Source organism: Lactuca saligna, chromosome 5 (assembly GCF_052625555.1).
Source record: "Lactuca saligna cultivar CGN05327 chromosome 5, ASM5262555v1, whole genome shotgun sequence".
Taxonomy (NCBI): domain Eukaryota; kingdom Viridiplantae; phylum Streptophyta; class Magnoliopsida; order Asterales; family Asteraceae; genus Lactuca; species Lactuca saligna.
The window spans coordinates 279,752,025-279,774,186 of NC_136421.1; the positions used below are offsets into that span (position 1 = coordinate 279,752,025).

Here is a 22,162-nt window from a genome sequence, read left to right on the forward strand (position 1 = left end):
TGGAGCTCTCTCAAACATATACATGATATACTATATGTCACACCCCAAAACCGGAATGCGGAAACGTTCCGGGGTGGAGGACGTCATGTTTAGTATCACAAAACATGCATCATAGTAATCAAGGTAATAAACAACCATTTCATTAGAAAGAAAGTGTTTATAAAGTATGTGGTTCCCATAACATAGACTACAAAGTAAATAACCAAAAGGACATGAAGCTATTATGCTACATCTTCTGAATCCCATTGCGCATACCTGTCTACTGGTTTCCTGATAATACAAGTTATTTTGAAAGAGAGGATCGACATTTAATCTGGTGAATTCATAAGATTTTAGTGATGTAATGTAAGTTGTAAGAAAGTTGTAGTAAGTTGTAAGTTCTGTTTAGAAAAGTTCGCCTATTCCTCCAGGAAATCCTATATTTCCTGCTTTGATGAAAGATAAGTAAAAATGACTCTACAATCCTTTCTATAAGTAATAAGTAGATACAAGTTATATAAAACCCAGAGTAAACAAACAATCGATTGTGTGTATCTACCCTAAGCCCACAACCAAATAAGGAACAGGAAATGAGGCGGAAGACACACCTCCCATTGTTTGTTAGATCATCGTTGTATATAACCCTGGCGTATTCACTTGGTACTCACGAAGTTAACTGCAATGGTTCCTTTATATTTGATGAAAACATTCTTTAAGAAAACCCTTATTTCTTTTAGTAAAAATGGTAACCCCAATGGTTCCTTCTATAATCACTTGGTTTATACTAGTTATATATAATCTAATATCGAATAGATAGTTAGTTGTGTAAATCTGCCCTAAGCCCACAACCAAACAAGGAACAGGAAGTAAGGCGGAAAGCACACATCCAATTACATGTCGGGTATTAATTATATATAACCCTGATGTATAAACCAAGGTATTTTAGAATTAACCAATTAAGGTTCTTTAAGTTATACCGGTTTAATAAAATGGATTAAACCCTTTACTGGTAAGTTTCTAGTTTAGTTTACTTGTGATCTAACTGAAAAGTATTTTTTTTGTACAAGACAACGATGTATTGAATTTGTATACTATGACCTGACCCATACCTGGTACTCCTTATGATTACTTGGTGTATATGCTATATATATATATATATATATATATATATATATATATATATATATATATATATATATATATATATATATATACATATATATATATATATATACATATATATATATATAAAACTAAGATCGAATAGATAGTAGACTGAGTGCATCTGCTCTAAGCCCACAACCAAACAAGGAACAGTAAGTAAGGCGGAAAACATACACTCTACTACCTATCGGACCCAATTAATATATATCCCTGATGTAAGCACTAAGGAATCATAAAGTTAGCATTATAGGTCCCTTTCTACTGAATGTACTAGACTTGAGTGTTCTGTTTGTCATTTGAAAAGATGTAATTTTTCCCTAGTTTATAACTATCTTAACTCGAAAATAGTTTGCATTAACTTTCAAGTGGAACTGTCACAATATGAAAGTAATGGGAAAAGGTAAGTACTCAATTGTCTTTTGAATTGACATCCTGACATACTGATTACCTTAAAACAAGTTTGTTTTATTAAGGTCATAATGTGATGATTAGTACCCATACTATACACTCTCCCTACAAGAGATTCTGGGAACCAAACGCGACTTCCGCAAACAAATTACTAGGCCGTGTAAATTCACATGAAAGTTATATGATCAAGTATACCCAATTTAGTATCACCTTTTGTTTAGAACAATGAGTTAGTGATTATTGGTATAATTAGATCTTGTATTGTTCTCCTGATATAGCATTTAGTATGTTCTTTCTATTATAGTATCTTAGTATGTTCCTTCTATTATCGTGTATTGTGTCTTCCTCCTTGTTTCTCTTTATAGTATGTTCTAGTATTTAGTATGAATTGAACCCCTAAACTATACCTATTATAGTTTACTAGTATGTTTACTTGAAATGTTATTGAAAAGACTCATTTATATACTAAGTTATGATTGTACTTTAAAAATGGAGTTTTATAAACTATAAAGTAACATAACTTAAAAACAGTTTTTGAAATGTTTTGATCACTTACAAAACATAAGCAATCCTTTGAAAGACGTTTATAACAAACATTTACACAATTAACATTGTGTTCAAGTTGTATCCCCCCCCCCCCTAAAAGCATTTAAAACAGTTTAAAAGATTGATTATAGGGGTATGAACTCACCTGGTGTGGGTGATTCAAACGAATATGCACGTATGGATGAGAAATTCCACGAATGAAATCCTGAGACACAAACGAGTCCTAAATGACATATAATGACATATATTGGCATGAATATAGTGTTTAGAAGAAACCAAATGCAAGGAAACACCTTTAGGGACTAGGAAACACTTGGACCAAGTGTTAGAATCACATGTGATTCATCTAAAGGGAGTGTACGACCACTAAATGGTGTGTGTGAAACGACCCAAAAATACGACCCAAAAATTTCGTTTTTCAATATAATCAAAACCATATTATGAGTATCATAACATAAAAAAAACATACGCGATGTATCCCAAATCATAATAAAATACTGTGCGGAAAACTGTATCATACTATATCAAATCCAAAACAACTAAAACCATCCCCAGGACAAAAGCTAAGCTGTGGTGTGTGCGATGCTATCACCCCGAGCTCCCCTTTGCTTGCGGAAGTACCTGAAACCAAAACTGAAACTGTAAGCACGAAGCTTAGTGAGCTCCCCCAAACTACCACATACCATACAATAACATATAAACACATATTGGGCCTCGCCCACTGCATCGGGCCGAAGCCCGGAAACTGCATCGGACCGAAGTCCGGGACTGACTGGGACCTTGTCCCCTGCATCGGACCGAAGTCCGGAACTAACTGCATCGGACCGAAGTCCGGAACTGACTGGGACCTTGTCCCCTGCATCGGACCGAAGTCCGGAACTAACTGCATCGGACCGAAGTCTAGAACTAACTGCATCGGACCAAGGTCCAGAACTAACTGCATCGGACCGAAGTCCGGAACCGAATGGGACCTTGTCCCCTGCATCAGACCAAAATCCGGAACTGACTGACTGAACATGGCATAGCATAACACATCAACTAGCATGAACACATATACGGCATACTACATCGGGTCGTAGCCCGAAACACATAACACTTAATACATAAAATATAGCACGCAATTCCTGTTCGAGCCACGAAGGCATCAAACATACTAGCTGCTGCATCGGACCTAAATCCGGAAACTACTGCTAACTGAACGGGCCGGCATTGTGGCCTTAGACCCGTTCCTACTGGAAGGAAACTCACCTCGTAAGCTGGCTGCTGAGTGTGTGGCTCGGGAAGCTAACGGCTGCTGCTCCTGAATCTCCTCGGCTACAAGTCCATAAACACACTCAATCAAATACTAAACACTGCGCTTGGGGTAAAATGACTCTTTTACCCTTGGTCAAAGTCAACTCTCTTTTGGGCTGACTCGCCGAGTTGGGCCGCCCAACTCACCAAGTCCTACTCTCACTTCTCAATTCTGCACGCTGCTACTCGTCGAGTGTGGCATCGACTCGACGAGTACCCTCTTGATCCAAGAACTCAGACAATCTTCATCCGACTCGTCGAGCCGTATGAACAAACTCGACGAGTTGTTCTTGATCTTTAAGAAGATTGCCTTGGACTCGCCGAGTTGTATGAACAACTCGCCGAGTCCCTCCATCACTGAGTCTACCCTCAACTCGCTGAGTCCACTCACTAACTCACTGGATCCACTCGACACTGATAAAAATGGAGAAACCGGGAACTCGCGACCCAACTCGCCGAGTCGTTCTTCCCGACTCGCCGAGTTGCCGCCATGCAACTGATTTTTACTCGATTTTGTTTGAATCCAACACATACAATTGATAGATCTGAGTCCAATAAGCTGATTTACCACGTAAAGTTTCCAACTTTACGTGTACAACCTCATGAATAAGGGAAATAAGGCTAAAAGATGCACAAAATGGGTAGATCTATGGTTAATATGCAAAGAAACTCCAAAAAGGCAGTAGATCTAGGCTCTACAACACCCAATCATTCAGATCTAAAGATATCTCGACTTATTAAGGCATTCATGTAAACATAAGGCTTGGAACAAGCATCAACTAGATCTTAGAAGAGCTCTAATGGAGGTTTAAAGCATATAACAAGAGGGGAAATCCGAAAATACCTCAAATAACTCAGATTTGCCCTTGGATCTTTGTACTACAACTCTTCTCCTTGCTCCTTTCTTCTTCTCCTTCTTCACACCTTCACAAAATGGCAAAAAAACACTTATAAGCTCTCAAGGATGAACTAGGGTTTTCTCACAGCTTTAGAGGGTGAAGGAGGCGAGAATGGGGGGCTATAAGGTGACTTAAATAGTGGGCAACCCGGGGATTTAGGGTTTCACCCAGACGGATGGACTCGTCGAGTCAGGGATATGGACTCGCCGAGTCCCCGGCTCACGCGTGCTCGAAGTTGCGACCCTACTCAGCGAGTCAGGGTATGACTCACCGAGTCCCTCTTGCAAAACTTACAACAATTACCAATGAATTAACATACCGGGAACGGGTCGTTACAATTCTCCCCCACTTGTCTCAGACTTCGTCCTCGAAGTCTGCTTCGGCTGGATCTGTAAATATCTCCGGGTAGTGCGCTCTCATCTCCTCCTCAGCCTCCCACGTCCATTCAGACCCCTTCTGGTGCTGCCACTGCACCTTCACTAGCTGAATTACCTTGTTCCTCAAGGTCTTGATCTTCCGTTCCAGAATCGCGACCGACCTCTCAATATAATTCAGGCCGCTATCAACCTGAATGTCCTCTAGGGGAACGACTGCTGTCTCATCCACCAAACACTTCCTTAACTGCTACACGTGGAAGGTGTTGTGTATCTGACTAAGCTCCTCGGGAAGACCCAATCGATAAGCAACCCGACCCACCCGGGCCAAAACCCTGAAAGGACCAATAAATCTTGGGCCCAATTTGCCCCTTTTCCGGAACCTGATGACACCTTTCCAAGGTGAGACTTTCAGAAGAACCATATCTCCCACCTGGAACTCCAAGTCCGAACGCCTCCTGTCGGCGTAGCTCTTCTGCCGACTCTGCGCAGTCTGCAGCCTACTACGGACCTGCTGGATCAACTCAGTCGTCTTGAGCACCACTTCGGTGCTCCCTATGACTCGCTGACCGACCTCGCCCCAACAAATCGGGGTCCTGCACTTCCTGCCGTATAACATCTCAAAAGGAGGTCGATCAATGCTCGCATGATAACTGTTTTTATACGAGAATTCCGCTAACGGAAGATACGTATCCCAACTGCCCCCAAAATCTAGAACACATGCCCTAAGCATGTCCTCAAGAGTCTGAATCGTCCTCTCGCTCTGCCCGTCAGTCTGAGAGTGGAAAGCGGTGCTGAAATGGAGACGAGTTCCCATCTCGTCGTGGAACCGCTTCCAGAATCTGGACGTGAAACGAACATCTCGGTCCGACACCACCGATACCGGCACTCCATGGCGTGCCACAGTCTCCCGCACATAGATATCGGCTAACTTTTCCGCCGATATACTCTCCTGAATCGGAATAAAATGAGCACTCTTCGTCAACCGATCCACTACTACCCATATCGAGTCCACTCCACGTGCGGTCCTGGGGAGTTTGGTGACAAAATCCATGGTGATATCCTCCCATTTCCACACGGGAATGTCTAACGGCTGCATCTTGCTGTGAGGTCTCTGGTGCTCCGCCTTGACCTTCCGGCAGGTCAAACATCTCTCAACATACCAAGCGACATCCCGCTTCATGCAGGGCCACCAATAATCAGGTCGAAGATCTTAATACATCTTCGTCGCTCCTGGGTGAATAGAAAATCGAGACTTATGAGCCTCGTCCATCAATACTTGCCGTACTCCACCCCAGTACGGTACCCACACCCTACCATGAAGCGTCAACAAACCCCGACTGTCGTAATCAAATGAAGCTACTCGGCCCACTATCCTCTCACACTTCTGTCTCTCCTCCTTGAGGCCCTCCATCTGAGCCTCCTTGATCCGCTCCAACAACGGAGTGATCACTGTCATCCTCATACACAGATCTCTGATAGGGGCCGTCGACACCTTGCGGCTTAGGGCGTCGGCCACCACATTGGCCTTCCCTGGATGATAAAGGATCTCACAGTCATAGTCCTTCAGCATGTCCAACCATCTCCTCTGCCTCATGTTCAAACTCGGCTGATCCATAAGATATCGCAAACTCTTGTGATCCGTGTAAATAGTACAACGGACCCCATAAAGGTAATGTCTCCAAATCTTGAGGGCAAATACAACTGCCCCCAGCTCCAAGTTGTGGGTAGGATAATTAGCCTCGTGAGGCTTCAACTGTCTCGAGGCATAAGCTACTACGTGGCCTCGCTGCATCAATACTGCTCCCATACCTGTGGTCGAAGCATCACAATAGACTACGAAGTCCTCTACTCCCTCTGGCAAGGTAAGGATCGGAGCCTCGCACAATCTCTGTCTGAGAGTCTCGAACGCCGCCTGCTGCTCAGGCCCCCAACGAAAAACCACCGACTTCTTGGTTAGTCGGGTGAGCGGCACTGCTATCTTGGAGAAGTCCTGAATAAATCTCCGATAATACCCTGCCAGCCCTAGGAAGCTCCGAATCTCAGATGGAGACCTCGGGACCTCCCACTGCATCACGGCCTCAATCTTGGCCGGATCTAGCAAAATACCCTTCTGGTTGACGAGATGACCAAGAAACTGCACCTCGCGCAACCAGAACTCACACTTGGAGAACTTTGCGAAAAGTCTCTCCCTCCTCAAAGTCTCCAACACCTCCCGCAGGTGCTCCTCGTGCTGCCCCTGTGTCTTGGAATATACCAAGATGTCATCTATGAATACTATCACCGACCGATCCAGCATCGGTCTGCACACGCGGTTCATGAGATCCATGAACGCGGCTGGGGCATTGGTGAGTCCAAATGGCATCACCACGAACTCATAATGACCATACCGGGTCCTGAAAGCAGTCTTCTGTACATTCTCATCTCTAACCCTCATCTGATGATAACCGGAGTGTAGATCGATCTTGGAGAACCAAGACGCTCCCTGAAGCTGATCAAACAAGTCATCTATCCTCGGAAGTGGGTAACGGTTCTTCACCGTTACTTTGTTCAACTCCCGATAATCAATGCACATACGATGCGACCCATCCTTCTTCCTCACAAATAAGATCGGCGCTCCCCAAGGCGAACTGCTCGGCCGAATGAAACCCTTGTCTAACAGCTCCTGAAGCTGTGTAGACAACTCCTGCATCTCAGGGGGAGCAAGTCGATACGGTGCTTTGGCTATCGTAGCCGCACCAGGAACTAGGTCGATCCTGAACTCAACCTGCCTCTCTGGAGGTATCCCCGGCAAATCCTCGGGAAACACATTCGGGTAGTCACGAACAATAGGAACATCATCAATCGTCGTCTTGACCTTCTCCCAGGCATCCAAGATGTAAGCTACAAAACCGGCGCAACCCTGCTGAACATAGCGCCTCGCCCTTGCGGCGGAACAAAAGGTCGGTCCTCGCTGGGGCCTCTCGCCCTGAATCACTATCTCTCCCCCACTGGGAGTGCGAACCCTCACTAGCTGAAGCTCGCAATCAATCACCGCCCCATTGGGGCTGAGCCAATCCATGCCCACAATAACTTTATTCCCTCGCAGGGGAATAGGAACCAGGTCCACTGAAAACTGCTCATCAAATATCTGAAGGGAACACCCTCTATGTACTCTGCCGACCCTCACGGTCCTATCATCTGCTATCTCAACCTCTAATGGACAATCCAGCTCCCCTGGAGCTCTGCTAAATCTCTTGCTAAGCGCAAGCGATACAAATGATCGGGTAGCCCCCGAATCGAACAATACCAAAGCAAGGATGCCGTTCACCGAGAACGATCCTAAATAAAACATATCATCAAGTAATATTCAAACGATATTATAACAATTAAAAGATGGAGGAAAGATACATACCCGTCACCACATCAGGAGTCGCTCGCGCCTCCTCTGCTGTCATCTGAAATGCCCTGCTCTTCGCCACTGGCGCATCAGATCGGCCCTGCCGGCCATCCGTAATCCTCAAGGTGGCAGGGGCAGGTGCAACCACCTTCCCTGTTGCAGCTAAACTGGGACACTGGGACCTTTTATGTCCCCTCTGATTGCACTGAAAGCAAATCAGATCTGATGTTGTAACCGTAGTAGCAAGGGCCGTACAATCCCTACTCAAATGCCCAGTCCGACCGCACTTGTAGCAGCCGGAACTCCCTGCCTTGCACGCCCCCTCGTGCAATCTCCCACACTTGCCACACTGACCGTGGCTCTGCTGACTCCTAGACCTGTGATCTGAAACCTTTGGCTTTTTGCCCACACTGCCTGAACCCGAAACCGCCTCCGGTTTCCTCTTCTTCTCCATCTCGAGATCAATCTCCCTCTCTCTAGCTCTCGCAATCATGTCGTCCAGCGTTTTACAACTGGACCGGCTCACAAACATGCGGATGTCACTCCGCAACATCTCATGATAACGGGCCTTCTTCATCTCCTCATCAGCTGCATACTGAGGAACAAGAAGGGCCCTCTCCCTGAACTTGGCGGTGATCTCCGCCACTGTCTCTGTAGTCTGGGTAAGGTCCTGAAACTCCCTAGCTAACTGTTGCACCTCAATGACCGGTGCAAACTCCGCCCTGAACCTGGTAGAGAAATCAGCCCAGGTCATGGCATCCAATGCCGCATCATCCCCGATGGCATGTCCGACCTCCTCCCACCAATCCCGTGCCCTGTCCTTCAGAAGACAGGACGCCAATCTGACCTTGTCCCCCTCGGGACACCTGCTAGTGCGGAAAGCGTTGGCCACATCCACCAACCATCTAGTACTCGCTATGGGGTCCCGCGCCCCATGATAGTCTGGAGCCCCGCATGCCCTGAACTCCCTGAACGTAAGTGTGCGCGACCCCATCACGACCGCCATCTCAGCACGGAAAGTACTCAATCTCTCATCCATCAGCTCTAAAATACCCTCCTTGATCGAACCGAAGATCACAGGAGTCTGCTCCAGTATGATGCGGGTAACCTCAGAAGAAAGGAACTCTCTAGTCTGCTCATCCATCTGCCCGACCTCCGGGCCTGATCCCGATCCTGATCCCCCTCCGGCATCTGAGCTGCCGACTGCTGGTCTCGGACGCAAAACTACCATTCTGAAACATATCATAACAACATCAGAACACTGAAATATCTCAAGGGATCATGACACTGCTACTAGCTTCCTGGTCTTGTCTTGGCCTTCCTTGATTCGAGTACGGATCCTCTGCTTTCAGTAGTACGGGCCCATACTACCTTCCACATCTATTCGTACTTTCCTCAAGAACTGCCTTGACTCCACCAAGTCACTTCTACTACTGCTATTCTCTGCTACTCTCATCCTAGGCTTGCCCTAGGGAAACCTCAAGCTTAACACGACTGGTCCTCAGCTGCTGTAGGTCTCCTCATAATGCCAGTTAGCCACCACCTAAACACCATCACATGTGATGAGGATCAGATAATCCTTCAAGTAAAAGATCCGTCCCTACAACGGTTGGACTCAAACAAGAGCTGCGCAATAGGGCCAGTTCCAGCACTCTGGGATTATTCAAACCTGATCACATGTGGTGTGACGTGTTCACCTAATGGCTAACTCCCATTACTCAGAACCCCACCAAGCACGAAGCAAGCAGCATTCGGACAAGGGAAACAGACTCAGGCCAAACTATTCTCATAACAAGAAACTGCACTAGCATAGGATGCTAAGCTTCCACTAACAGGCATAACCTAATCAGGCTATCCTACTGCTGTCTACTCAGTACTAGCATGCAATACTCATAAAGCTGTAACACATAAGCAGGCACATAAGGCATTCTCCTAGATCCTTAGTCCTATACTAGCATGCTGTTCTACTGAAACTGAAACTGAACAATTAACTTGTATGGGTAATTTGGGAGTACTTACTTGAGCTCGGCTGACCGCATGCACACACCTGTATCTTGTTAAAAACAATTCTTTCTTTCTAAGTGCTTTCAAAATTCTTTTTGGTAAAACATTTTTATTTTACTAAAATCTTTTATTTCCCTTAGTTTGAGTTCAGACACACCCGGAAGTGTATCCGAATCCCTCAAACCAGGGCTCTGATACCAACTTGAAACGACCCAAAAATACGACCCAAAAATTTCGTTTTTCAATATAATCAAAACCATATTATGAGTATCATAACATAAAAAAAACATACGCGATGTATCCCAAATCATAATAAAATACTGTGCGGAAAACTGTATCATACTATATCAAATCCAAAACAACTAAAACCATCCCCAGGACAAAAGCTAAGTTGTGGTGTGTGCGATGCTATCACCCCGAGCTCTTCCCTTTGCTTGCGGAAGTACCTGAAACCAAAACTGAAACTGTAAGCACGAAGCTTAGTGAGCTCCCCCAAACTACCACATACCATACAATAACATATAAACACATATTGGGCCTCGCCCACTGCATCGGGCCGAAGCCCGGAAACTGCATCGGACCGAAGTCCGGGACTGACTGGGACCTTGTCCCCTGCATCGGACCGAAGTCCGGAACTAACTGCATCGGACCGAAGTCCGGAACTGACTGGGACCTTGTCCCCTGCATCGGACCGAAGTTCGGAACTAACTGCATCGGACCAAGGTCCGGAACTAACTGCATCGGACCGAAGTCCGGAACTGACAGACTAAACATGGCATAGCATAACACATCAACTAGCATGAACACATATACGGCATACTACATCGGGTCGTAGCCCGGAACACATAACACTTAACGCATAAAACATAGCACGCAATTCCTGTTCGAGCCACGAAGGCATCAAACATACTAGCTGCTGCATCGGACCTAAATCCGGAAACTACTGCTAACTGAACGGGCCGGCATTGTGGCCTTAGACCCGTTCCTACTGGAAGGAAACTCACCTCGTAAGCTGGCTGCTGAGTGTGTGGCTCGGGAAGCTAACGGCTGCTGCTCCTGAATCTCCTCGGCTACAAGTCCATAAACACACTCAATCAAATACTAAACACTGCGCTTGGGGTAAAATGACTCTTTTACCCTTGGTCAAAGTCAACTCTCTTTTGGGCTGACTCGCCGAGTTGGGCCGCCCAACTCACCAAGTCCTACTCTCACTTCTCAATTCTGCACGCTGCTACTCGTCGAGTGTGGCATCGACTCGACGAGTACCCTCTTGATCCAAGAACTCAGACAATCTTCATCCGACTCGTCGAGCCGTATGAACAAACTCGACGAGTTGTTCTTGATCTTTAAGAAGATTGCCTTGGACTCGCCGAGTTGTATGAACAACTCGCCGAGTCCCTCCATCACTGAGTCTACCCTCAACTCGCTGAGTCCACTCACTAACTCACTGGATCCACTCGACACTGATAAAAATGGAGAAACCGGGAACTCGCGACCCAACTCGCCGAGTCGTTCTTCCCGACTCGCCGAGTTGCCGCCATGCAACTGATTTTTACTCGATTTTGTTTGAATCCAACACATACAATTGATAGATCTGAGTCCAATAAGCTGATTTACCACGTAAAGTTTCCAACTTTACGTGTACAACCTCATGAATAAGGGAAATAAGGCTAAAAGATGCACAAAATGGGTAGATCTATGGTTAATATGCAAAGAAACTCCAAAAAGGCAGTAGATCTAGGCTCTACAACACCCAATCATTCAGATCTAAAGATATCTCGACTTATTAAGGCATTCATGTAAACATAAGGCTTGGAACAAGCATCAACTAGATCTTAGAAGAGCTCTAATGGAGGTTTAAAGCATATAACAAGAGGGGAAATCCGAAAATACCTCAAATAACTCAGATTTGCCCTTGGATCTTTGTACTACAACTCTTTTCCTTGCTCCTTTCTTCTTCTCCTTCTTCACACCTTCACAAAATGGCACAAAAACACTTATAAGCTATCAAGGATGAACTAGGGTTTTCTCACAGCTTTAGAGGGTGAAGGAGGCGAGAATGGGGGGCTATAAGGTGACTTAAATAGTGGGCAACCCGGGGATTTAGGGTTTCACCCAGACGGATGGACTCGCCGAGTCAGGGATATGGACTCGCCGAGTCCCCAGCTCACGCGTGCTCGAAGTCGCGACCCTACTCGGCGAGTCAGGCTATGACTCACCGAGTCCCTCTTGCAAAACTTACAACAATTACCAATGAATTAACATACCGGGAACGGTTCGTTACAGTGTACAGCTATGAGTGTATGACCAGGGAGTGTACCGCCATACACTCATGGTAACAAGTGCATAAAAGTTTGCTTGGATGATAGTGAAGTTTGTAGGACTATTGATCATCAAGTATTGAAGTTAGATTTGCATATTAGAGGCCCTTTAGGGGTGTTTTGAGGGGTGTACAGCCACACATGGGTTTACGATCGTATACTCCTTATGATATTGAGTTTTGGTCGTTTGTAGGGTGTAAATCAATTGTTCCTAACATGTACTAAGCATAAGGAAATAGTACTTATGATTTGGAGGCTCAAAAGGGTTCACAATCACCAATAACAAGTGTGTGTTCTTGGTCTTCTTTGTGAAATGGATGAAGATTTGAATATCTAGCCAAAAGATGATTTCCATGGATGAAATCAAAGGGTGCTACTAGGAGAAGAAGGATAACAACATATCAAAACGGAAGAAAGGCTTACATTCTTGAAGATCGGGTGAAAAGCTTGATGATAGTTGAGAGAAAACTCGAGCTCTTGGCTTGGAAACTAAAGAAATGACTTAAGAATGAAGGGATATCACTTCTATGGAGGGGTGTACGGCCAACATGGGTGTACGGACACACACACATCTTTACAGCTGTACACCCCCTCACATGGAGTGTATGGCTTGATTTCCAGGTGAAGAACTTACGCAACTCAATCCTATACTCAGTACTTGAATGTACTAAGCTTTGAACCCTTAAAACAGAATTTAAACAATGCTAAAAGATAGCAGAAACGAATCTGACACATTGTTGGATTGAATGGCTGAACTTGCAAGGCAAAGATTTTCGGGTTGTCACATCATCCCCCCGTTAGATGGAATTTCGTCCCGAAATTAGCTTTCTTAGCAGAACTATTGCGGTTGTACTCCTCTGATTGGCAGAATACCCACTCGTAGACCTGGAAACTTTTCCCTAATGTCCATGATAGGATTTGTAACGCCTGTGTTTCTGTGCTTGCCATTTTTAGCAATGTAATGGTCTAGGTTAACCTTTGTAACCCGTTTTGAAATAATAGAAGTATATTATTTGAGTATTATGTGTTTTGTGCTTAATTGCTTAATTATGTGGTTTGATTAATTAAGAATAAAAATAAGCGTCAAAATTTAAGTGTATAATAAACTTGATATCTTTAGACAATGTTGTAGTAGTTGAAACAAGGTTTCCGAAGATATAAAGAATGCCGAAATCCTAGTAATAACGAAGAAGTTATGACCTGTCGAAGTTTCGCGACAGCACCGGCAACGTTGAATGACGTAAAAAGTGAAATTTACGTTAGAGCGATATTTAGCCTTAGTGATCTAAATGAGAATCGAAGATCTCGTTGTTAGTATCAAAGCGATAAAAAGTTAGGCAAGAACGGACGTCAAGCGAAGAAGTTATAAATTTATAATGAAATTTTCTGTCCCGGCCTATTAAAAATAAATAATAAAAATAAACTCAAAATTCGCCAACGGAGTCTAAATGAAAGTTGTAGAGCGTAGTCTCACCTTCGCGTGGATATAAAGAACGTCGAAAACGGAGTTCGTATGAAGAAGATATGAATTTCTGAAGTTTATTAAATAATTTGTATTTAAATTTAATTGAAAAATCCGGTATTATCCGAGGACGAGTCATCGGACTCATCCGAAGTACGCCCCGCGTACTCGTGTACGCCCCGCGTACACCAAGGATGTCGACACTCGCACTCGAGGACTTCGGATGACGAACGCAGTGACGATTTCGGACCTGTACGCCCCGCGTACTCCGAGGCATCAGCCTCCTATAAATAGGATGCGAGGGAAGCCGGTTTCTTTGCTATTTTTCTCCATTCTCTCTCCCGTTTTGCCTCGATTTGCGTACCAAAAATACCCCGAAGCCCCGATAATATTCCAGAGTCCCGAAGCAAGTCCCGAGATCCCAAAGATCCCGAGAAGTGCGGTTTCCGAGCTGAAGCTCTGCCCGCGAGAAGTTCGATTTTTGTAGAGATCTTCCAGATCTGCTGAGGATTACTACTTTTGCAAGTCGTAGTACTGTCCGATCATCTTCTGATCAAGTGAGTGTATACTACCTTTCATAAACACAATAATAATACAAGTATGCTTTGAGTGTATTAAGTATATTGTTTTTTATATGTGTGAGTGCGTTGTTACTTTCTCCTAACGTATAATTATGGAGTATTTTATACGAGATACGTGTTATGTGTATATTTTGTTGTTATGTGTGTGAATGTATATTCACTTTCTTCTATCTTACAGATCTGATTATTTCTATATGAAATACGTGTTATGTGTGTGTGCCTCATCTGTTATATGGAAAATGTATTGATCAAGCATGCTATACAGGTTTTGAAAATATGTATAAAAATGTATGTTTTTATCTACTAATATGTTGGGTAGAACATGGGTAGATAGTTGGTGTGTAATAAACAGATGAGAGGCCTCGTTGTTGTTTTGATCCAGTCATCTAGCGGAATTTAGATGACGACCACGGACTTTTCTAGACAGTCTAGTGGAACGCTAGCAGGCTCATAACCTGTAGGTGTTAATGAATTTGGGTGTTTATTCGCTATATTCCATCCCCCTCATGGTTGCCTTATTTTACTTATATTGCTGAGGAACCCCCGCAGCATGTGTTGTCACCCTGATGAAAATATTCTTAGATTAGGTCCCTTGTGTTAGTTATTTTAGGGACGTAAAGTGAGAATAACGGGAATGGATAACTGGGTTATTGTTGGTTGATAATAATTAATTTAATTATTTATTGTGGGTTGAAAACCCTATATGCTCCCCAGGCTCCCAAGCCTGACCCACTCAGTTTTATTTGTATTACAGGAAGTGGCGCAAGGGCGTAAGATGGATGAACCATCAAGTTGTTTTGTTTACAAGTTTGTATATGTATATATTTGTTGAATGACTTGTAATGTTATCGTTTATGCTTATTGGTCTATATCGGAACATAACACCCCGAGTTTTGATTATATAATGAGAAATACATTTTATGAAATGCTTTGGTAAACATTGTTTTATCATGTTTTGTTTTGGGGAACAAATTCCGCAACTCTTTCAAATCAAAAGGATTTACTCTGAATTTATTTTAAAAGCATAAATGAAAATCAGTCTTTTCTGGCCGAGATTTTGGGGATGTCATAGGATTCATACTTGGTCCATTTATCATTACCTCGTGTACACAAGTCGTATATAATTTAAAATTAGTTAGACGGTCGGATGTGCGACTCTGCCCCAAGTCCATAACCAAACAAGGAACAGGAGATAGGCCGGAAGCACACATACTAAATCTGCATAATCATAATCATATACTACTCTTGCGTATACACTGAATAGTGATAGGTGAGCTGTATTCGTCCTTAGCCTCTGTGCTCGACCTTGATTTGCTGGACAAGTGTTATTTCATGGCGGTCTGTGGAACATACAACGGTAATACTTCAGAGGCCAAAGTACTCTTCGCATGAGTACTTCAGGGTTTAGAATACGAGAGATAAAAATGAGGTCTAGGTTGGACTGTCGTTACAAATGACGAGGGCGTTTGGGAATTTGACGCTCAAGGGAATAGAAACATATGAACTTAGTATGGAGAGGACCACACCAACTCATGATGAATGATAGAAACGGACTCTTTACTGAACAAAAGGTTGCCGATTTGATAGAAACGCATGTTATATGATGATGTACCCCTAGTGTGTTTGACAATGTACTCTTTGTAAATGTTCTGGTGCTTTCTGTTTCCCCCTTGATGTTAACGCTTCTACGCATCGTACCGTAATGAGCGAGTACATACTGTGAAAGTGCTTTGATAACTAGTGTTGATACTTTATACTACGATCCTCCTCGGTACCACTATGACCGCCTGGAGTATACATCTTATGAATAATTAAGATGAATTAGACAGTCAACTGAGTAACTCTGCCTCAAATCCACAACCAAACAAGGAACAGGAATTAAGGCGGAATCACTCACTCTAAGTTTCAAAAAATCTTAGCTATGCACAACGTCGATGTAAATGCTAAGCCATCATAGCTTCTCAGAATGGATCTTTTAGCTCTCTTGAATACTCTGACTTGTTTCAATAAGTGAGTTATTATAGTTACTTTCAAGTGTTTTCCCCAAGTTTTAATCTTATATAAATATAAATTAATTTTTTTAAAGTAATTATTATCTCGAAAACGTACCGCTGCTCGCTGGTGACTTCGGGGTTGATTCTCCTGCGGTGATCATCAGAATTCGTCCATCCGTTCCCAAGATCTTTTCTATCGGGCAGTCCCTCTGGTAGTGTCCAGTCTCACCACAACCATAGCAGGCTTGGTTTTCTTCAACTCCGGGGACTTGGGAGATCGGTTGAGCCGGTGCCCTGCAGAAACGGACTGTGTGTCCCTTTCTGTGGCAGTTCAGACATTGCATTTCCCGGCATACTCCGGTGTGGTGATAGTTGCACTTTCCACACCTCGGGAGGGTTCCAGCATATCGACTGATAGGAGATGGAGTATCAGGTGTTGTAGCGGCGTACGTAGTACTCGCTTGTTGCTCTTACGGGGGTTCCTGTGTTATTCGTTTCTTCTTCCTCTTGTTCCCCGACTTCCGTTTATAGTCCTCTCCCTTTGATAGCACGGGAATGGCGACTTCTACACCATGGCGGATTCCATGGTCGATGAGCCACTGAGCCAAGCGTTTGGCACTATCGAATGTGGTTGGGTTAAGGATGAGAGTGGGTCCAAACCCGGATCGGATGGACCCGGACCCAGAAAACCCGGAACCGTTTAACGATATTTTTTAGAACCGGAACCCAGACCGGTATATAGGAACCGGTTCCGAGTAAAGTGGGTCTAGAACCGAAAAACCCGGAAATAAGAAAGTGGGTAAGGTAGAACCAGGTCAAATGGGTTTAGAACCGGAAAATCTGAATTTTTTTTTAATTACCTCAATCACATAATCTTTCAACCGTTATAAAAAATTAACAAACAAAAACTTACATTTTGGTTATTAGGTTATTAACGACATTGATTTATTTATTAAAAAAAAAAAAAAAAAAAAAGCAACTAGATATAACAAAGTTGGTTTTAAAAAATTACATTTAGGTAAATGTGAAATATGAGTTTTAGTTATGTGATATTAGCAATCTTTTAATTCTTAGTTACGTTCATATTGATCATTTATTTTCTAGAAGGTATTGTACGTCATATTTAATAGTTGATACTATTATTATTTTTTTAAGAAATTATATATTTGATTATCGGATAATTTGTTTTCGATTGTGTGTTTTAATTTAAGATATGTGGAAATTCTAAATTGTTAATTATTTATTTATTTGCAACCATACTAACTTGTCTTTTTGTATTTTTGACCTTAAAGGCTTCAATTTTGAAAATATGAACATAAAAGCAAGAGATAATTTTTTTGACATTAGCAATCTTTTAATTTTCATGTTTTGTCAATATCTCACAACTTCTCATTATAAATTGGTCATTCCACCTCTACATTTTCACTTAACTTATTATTCTCTAAGTTGAAGGTTTTGTGTTGTTTTTTCTTTTCAAAAACATTCATGTAAGCTAACCGTCCAATTCAAGTATGTTTCTTTTTAATTTTATGCAAATATGCATTTAAAGTAATTGACTAATTTACGTCTTTATACTTGAACTAGGTTATAACCCGTGGAAACCACGGGTGAGAAATTTCAAAATAATATCAATTAAATTATAACTCAATTATTTAGCAATGTTTTGTATGTAATTGGAGAATGATATAATGATTTGTTGAAATTAAGAAATTGTAATCGTTTGAATATCAAATAAACAATTTGTATTTGTAGATATGTAAGAAAATAATCATTTTGTATAATGCAAAATTTTAAATAAACAAAAAAAAAATTTGATATAATTAATAAAATTGTACAAAGTTTTTATAAATTTCTAAAAACTTCTTTATACACGACATTGGATGTTTTATTTGATAGTTTACCATGATTATCTAAAATTAACAATTTTAATCCTTCTCTACTTTGAACCCTAGATAAAGCAACATATAATTGGCCATGTGTAAAAACAGGATCCTTGAGAAACAATCCAACCTTTGATAAAGACTGTCATTGGCTCTTGTTAATTGTCATTGCAAAACATACAGGCAATGATAATTGTCTTCTTTGGAATTTGAACAGTATCTTGTTTTCAGTAGGAGTTAAAGACATTCTTGGAATAAAAGTCCGCTTTCCAATATTACTTCCAGATATGATAACTGCCTCGATAACACGTTTGCCTAAAGTTTTGACCTGTAGTCTAGTGCCATTGCATAAGCCGTTTTTCTGATCAATGTTTCTCAATAACATAACTGGAACACCGACTTTTAAAATGAGATTATGGTTTGGCATACCTGAAATTTTAAGACCATTTAAAACATCAGGTGAGTATAAATTTGCATCAAACTGATCATGGACAAACTCAGATTGGCAGAGGCTATCTGAACTTAAATATTCTTTTTCCTCTCCTGGAATCAATTTTAGCAACCGATCATTTATTTCTTGAACAACTTCATTTTTGGGAGCAAGTATTGCTCTTTCTTGAAGATAATCCGCGATGTTGAAGTTTTCAAGAATGGAAGGATATACAAAATTGGTTAATGAACCAATAGGATCACATGGATCATTAATGAGAATATCTTCTGGAATATCAACAATTGCTTCACCATCATTCGGACCACCAAGATTACCTTCTCCTATGTCCAAAAGCCAGTTTGAAAAACCCTTTATTCGATCAACAGAAGATGAATCGCTTCCAACAGTTAACCTCATGTTTTTTTGTTAATTTATGGACTTTGCATTGTTGCCATAAATACGAAGAGCTTAAAGAAGCATTAACAATGTTTTGTCTACTGCCACCCAGAACAACGGGTAAATTTGTCTGAAATCACCTCCAAAAACAACCACTTTTCCCCCGAATGGAATATTTGAGTTTGTAGGATTGACAACTCTTAATATATCCTTCAAAGTTCGATCTAAAGCTTCAAATGCATGCTTGTGTACCATCGGTGCTTCATCCCAAATGATCAATGAGGCTTTTCTTACTAAACTTGCAAGATCACTCTTTGGATTTATTCTACAGTAAGAATCCTCGGTAAGATTTATGGGAATTATAAACCGAGAGTGTGTTGTCCTACCTCCAGTCAAAAATAAAGAAGCGATCCCACTTGAAGCAATGTTTAAAACAATCTCTCCTTTGCATCTAATTGTTGCAGAAATTGTCTTCCAGAGAAATGTCTTACCCGTTCCACTGTAACCATAAATAAAGAATACACCTCCCTTATTATTTTTAACCTTAGCCATGATATCTTGAAAAATGTTGCGTTGCTCATCGGTTAATGAAACAAAGAGCCGATCAAAGTCATTCTTTAAATTTGGTAAGTCATAATCTAGCTCTTCGGCTATCAAACGATTGTTTGAAGATGAAACCGAATCAAGATCAGGGTAAGGCATCCTTCTATAGTGCTTGAGACTGGAATTGTTTCGAAGTAAAATTTGTTCTATCTCAAACAAAGTCAACTTTTTAATTTGATATTCGTTTAGTGATAAACCTGTACGAACAACACAATATTACTTACATCATATTAAAAAAGAGATTAAGTGGGACGTAAAATGTAATTGACTACATATTGGAAATTTATATGATACAATTTTAATAATAATGTAATAAACATATAATACGTGGAGAGTTCAATCTCTTTTGTTGAGTATAAAGAATTCCATCTGAGAGGTATTCCCACGTGTTTTCCCACACAATCTCTGGCTTACACAAACTGGTGGACAATAACATCGTAGCAAATAAGAAATGTAAATAAAAACCATATCTAGAAAGACTTGCTTCTTTAATTGCTTCGATGTATTCTTTGTCATCATCCAAAAGGCCTAAATTATAGCATGCATCTTTAAAAGAACATATTTCACCATTGACCGTGCGAATTTCTTCAAATGATTTTGGACCTTTCACTTTATTTAAAAGAATTCTTAAAAAATATGCTTCGCCAAGTTTAGGAGAAACCGAGTGAATTCTACCAATAGAATATCCAACTTCCCTTGGCTTCCAAGTTTGAAGGTTAGGTTTCCAAACAAACTTTGTAGGAAATTCAGTATATGTAAGTTTCCGTGCTTCTTTATTGGTTTCATTACACTTCATCCAACATATAAACATTGAAGAAGCATTTGAAGGACGGTCACGAACATCTTCAATATCATCGTCTGCCTCATATATGACTTGTTGTTGACCAGGCAAATGAAAAGCCAGTCTAATCACAGCAGGATACCTATAATAAACATCATATTTAAAAATACGCCATGATGCTTCACATGCAGATATATATCTACAATCATAGTATTCTTTGATTTCATCGACTGCATCGTTGTTATCAGAATCATTACTATTATGCTCCATAGCAATAGTCTCTCTATCAGTACCCTTGTTTATATATTTAAATAAATATTTTATAGAAGATCCTTGATTGCACCATTCAACATTAATGAGTGCCTGATATCTTTTCAACAGATATTTGTTGTATGGAACAACATTTATGTTATCTAAATGAACACCAGATTTTTCAACAGAATTTCCATCATTTCTTCTCCTATATAAAGGAAAACCATCTGAATCAAGTGAAGTATGATTACAGAATTGCTTTGGAAAGTTTTTAGAACACTTTCTGTCCACCATGCATGGGCAATTCAAATTTTCAGCTCCACATGGGTCGTGAATCATGAACTCCCTGACAAGTGAATATAATTCTCGATCTTCATCGATATTTGGAATCTCAGCAGAAATAATCGGATCGATATATTCAACTGTAGGAAGCTTGTAGTCAGAATGCATAAATAGACATATATGACTATGCGGCAGACCTCTTTTTTGAAATTCAATTGTGTAAACCACTACATGAAAAAATATACAAACAGGATAGAAGTTAGCAACTAAAGAAGGTATATATATATATATATATATATATATATATATATATATATATATATATATACACATACACACACACACAAATATATTAAAGTATAATTTTAAATACCTGCTTGAACTTTGCCAAAAATTTCATTTTGCCTTAAATCTTTAATAAATGCATCCAACATAATCTTAAATAACCTACATAATATATCCGGTTTATCTTCTGGATGAAGTGGAGTGTCTTTATGAAACCTTTGAACTTCTGGCCATTTTGGATTACACGTAAAGGTTATGAAAAAATCAGGATATCCAAACCACTTACATAGTGACATGGCATCCAAATAGTTTTGCATCATATAACGTGGACCACGGTAAACGAAGAAGGTAAGATCACACGTTGCCCAACGTTTGAGATATCTGTACTCCCACATGCTTTGTGATTACGCAGATTCTCATAAGACTCGCATCTAAGAATTTTGTGTTGCTTACGTATGAAATATAATCGCTCACTTTCAATCATTGTATAACCATCAACTAAAAATTGTTGGAACAACCTTTTAGCATTAAGAATTAGTGAGAACGATTGATCTCTATCTTGAATTCTGTAAGCGAAAAATTCTCTCATTGTACATGTCGGGCGTTTGCTGTTACTTGAAGCTGTTATACCTCTATGAAGGATGTCAACTCTATAACCATCATCTCCATATGGAAATAGTAATGGATACTGAAGATCAAGGTAAGAAGGATGTAATTCACTGATACGTTTTAGTAATCCAGATGCGGTTTCAACAATGATGTCCCTTTTTTCAATTGAATCATAAATGTCACCAACAATTAAAGCTGCTACCTCAGAAGAAGTTGGTAAGTTATACGTCCTTCCATCTC

The 22,162-nt window shown here is 41.3% G+C and overlaps 2 protein-coding genes across 2 annotated transcripts; both read right to left on the reverse strand.

Moving 5' to 3' along the window:
- Window positions 1–18,429: 18,429 nt before the first annotated feature.
- On the reverse strand, window positions 18,430–19,131 carry LOC145046751 (uncharacterized). The gene has a single exon (XM_078995022.1). The coding sequence runs from the start codon at window positions 19,129–19,131 to the stop codon at window positions 18,430–18,432; it is 702 nt and encodes a 233-aa protein (XP_078851148.1).
- Window positions 19,132–19,182: 51 nt separating this feature from the next.
- LOC145046752 (uncharacterized) lies at window positions 19,183–21,633 on the reverse strand. Its single transcript, XM_078995024.1, has 3 exons — window positions 21,402–21,633; window positions 20,041–21,255; window positions 19,183–19,910 (listed from the first exon to the last, which is right to left on the reverse strand). The coding sequence occupies exons 1-3, from the start codon at window positions 21,631–21,633 to the stop codon at window positions 19,183–19,185; spliced, it is 2,175 nt and encodes a 724-aa protein (XP_078851150.1).
- Between the last annotated feature and the right edge of the window lie 529 nt (window positions 21,634–22,162).

Coding starts and splice junctions, on each gene's coding strand:
- LOC145046751 (XM_078995022.1), bottom strand. CDS start 19,131: ATGAGGTTAACTGTTGGAAGCGATTCATCTTCTGTTGATCGAATAAAG.
- LOC145046752 (XM_078995024.1), bottom strand. CDS start 21,633: ATGATGCAAAACTATTTGGATGCCATGTCACTATGTAAGTGGTTTGGA. Junction 21,256..21,401: donor TTTTGGCAAAGTTCAAGCAG/GTATTTAAAATT, acceptor TTTTTCATGTAG/TGGTTTACACAATTGAATTT. Junction 19,911..20,040: donor AAAGAGATTGAACTCTCCAC/GTATTATATGTT, acceptor TTGTTCGTACAG/GTTTATCACTAAACGAATAT.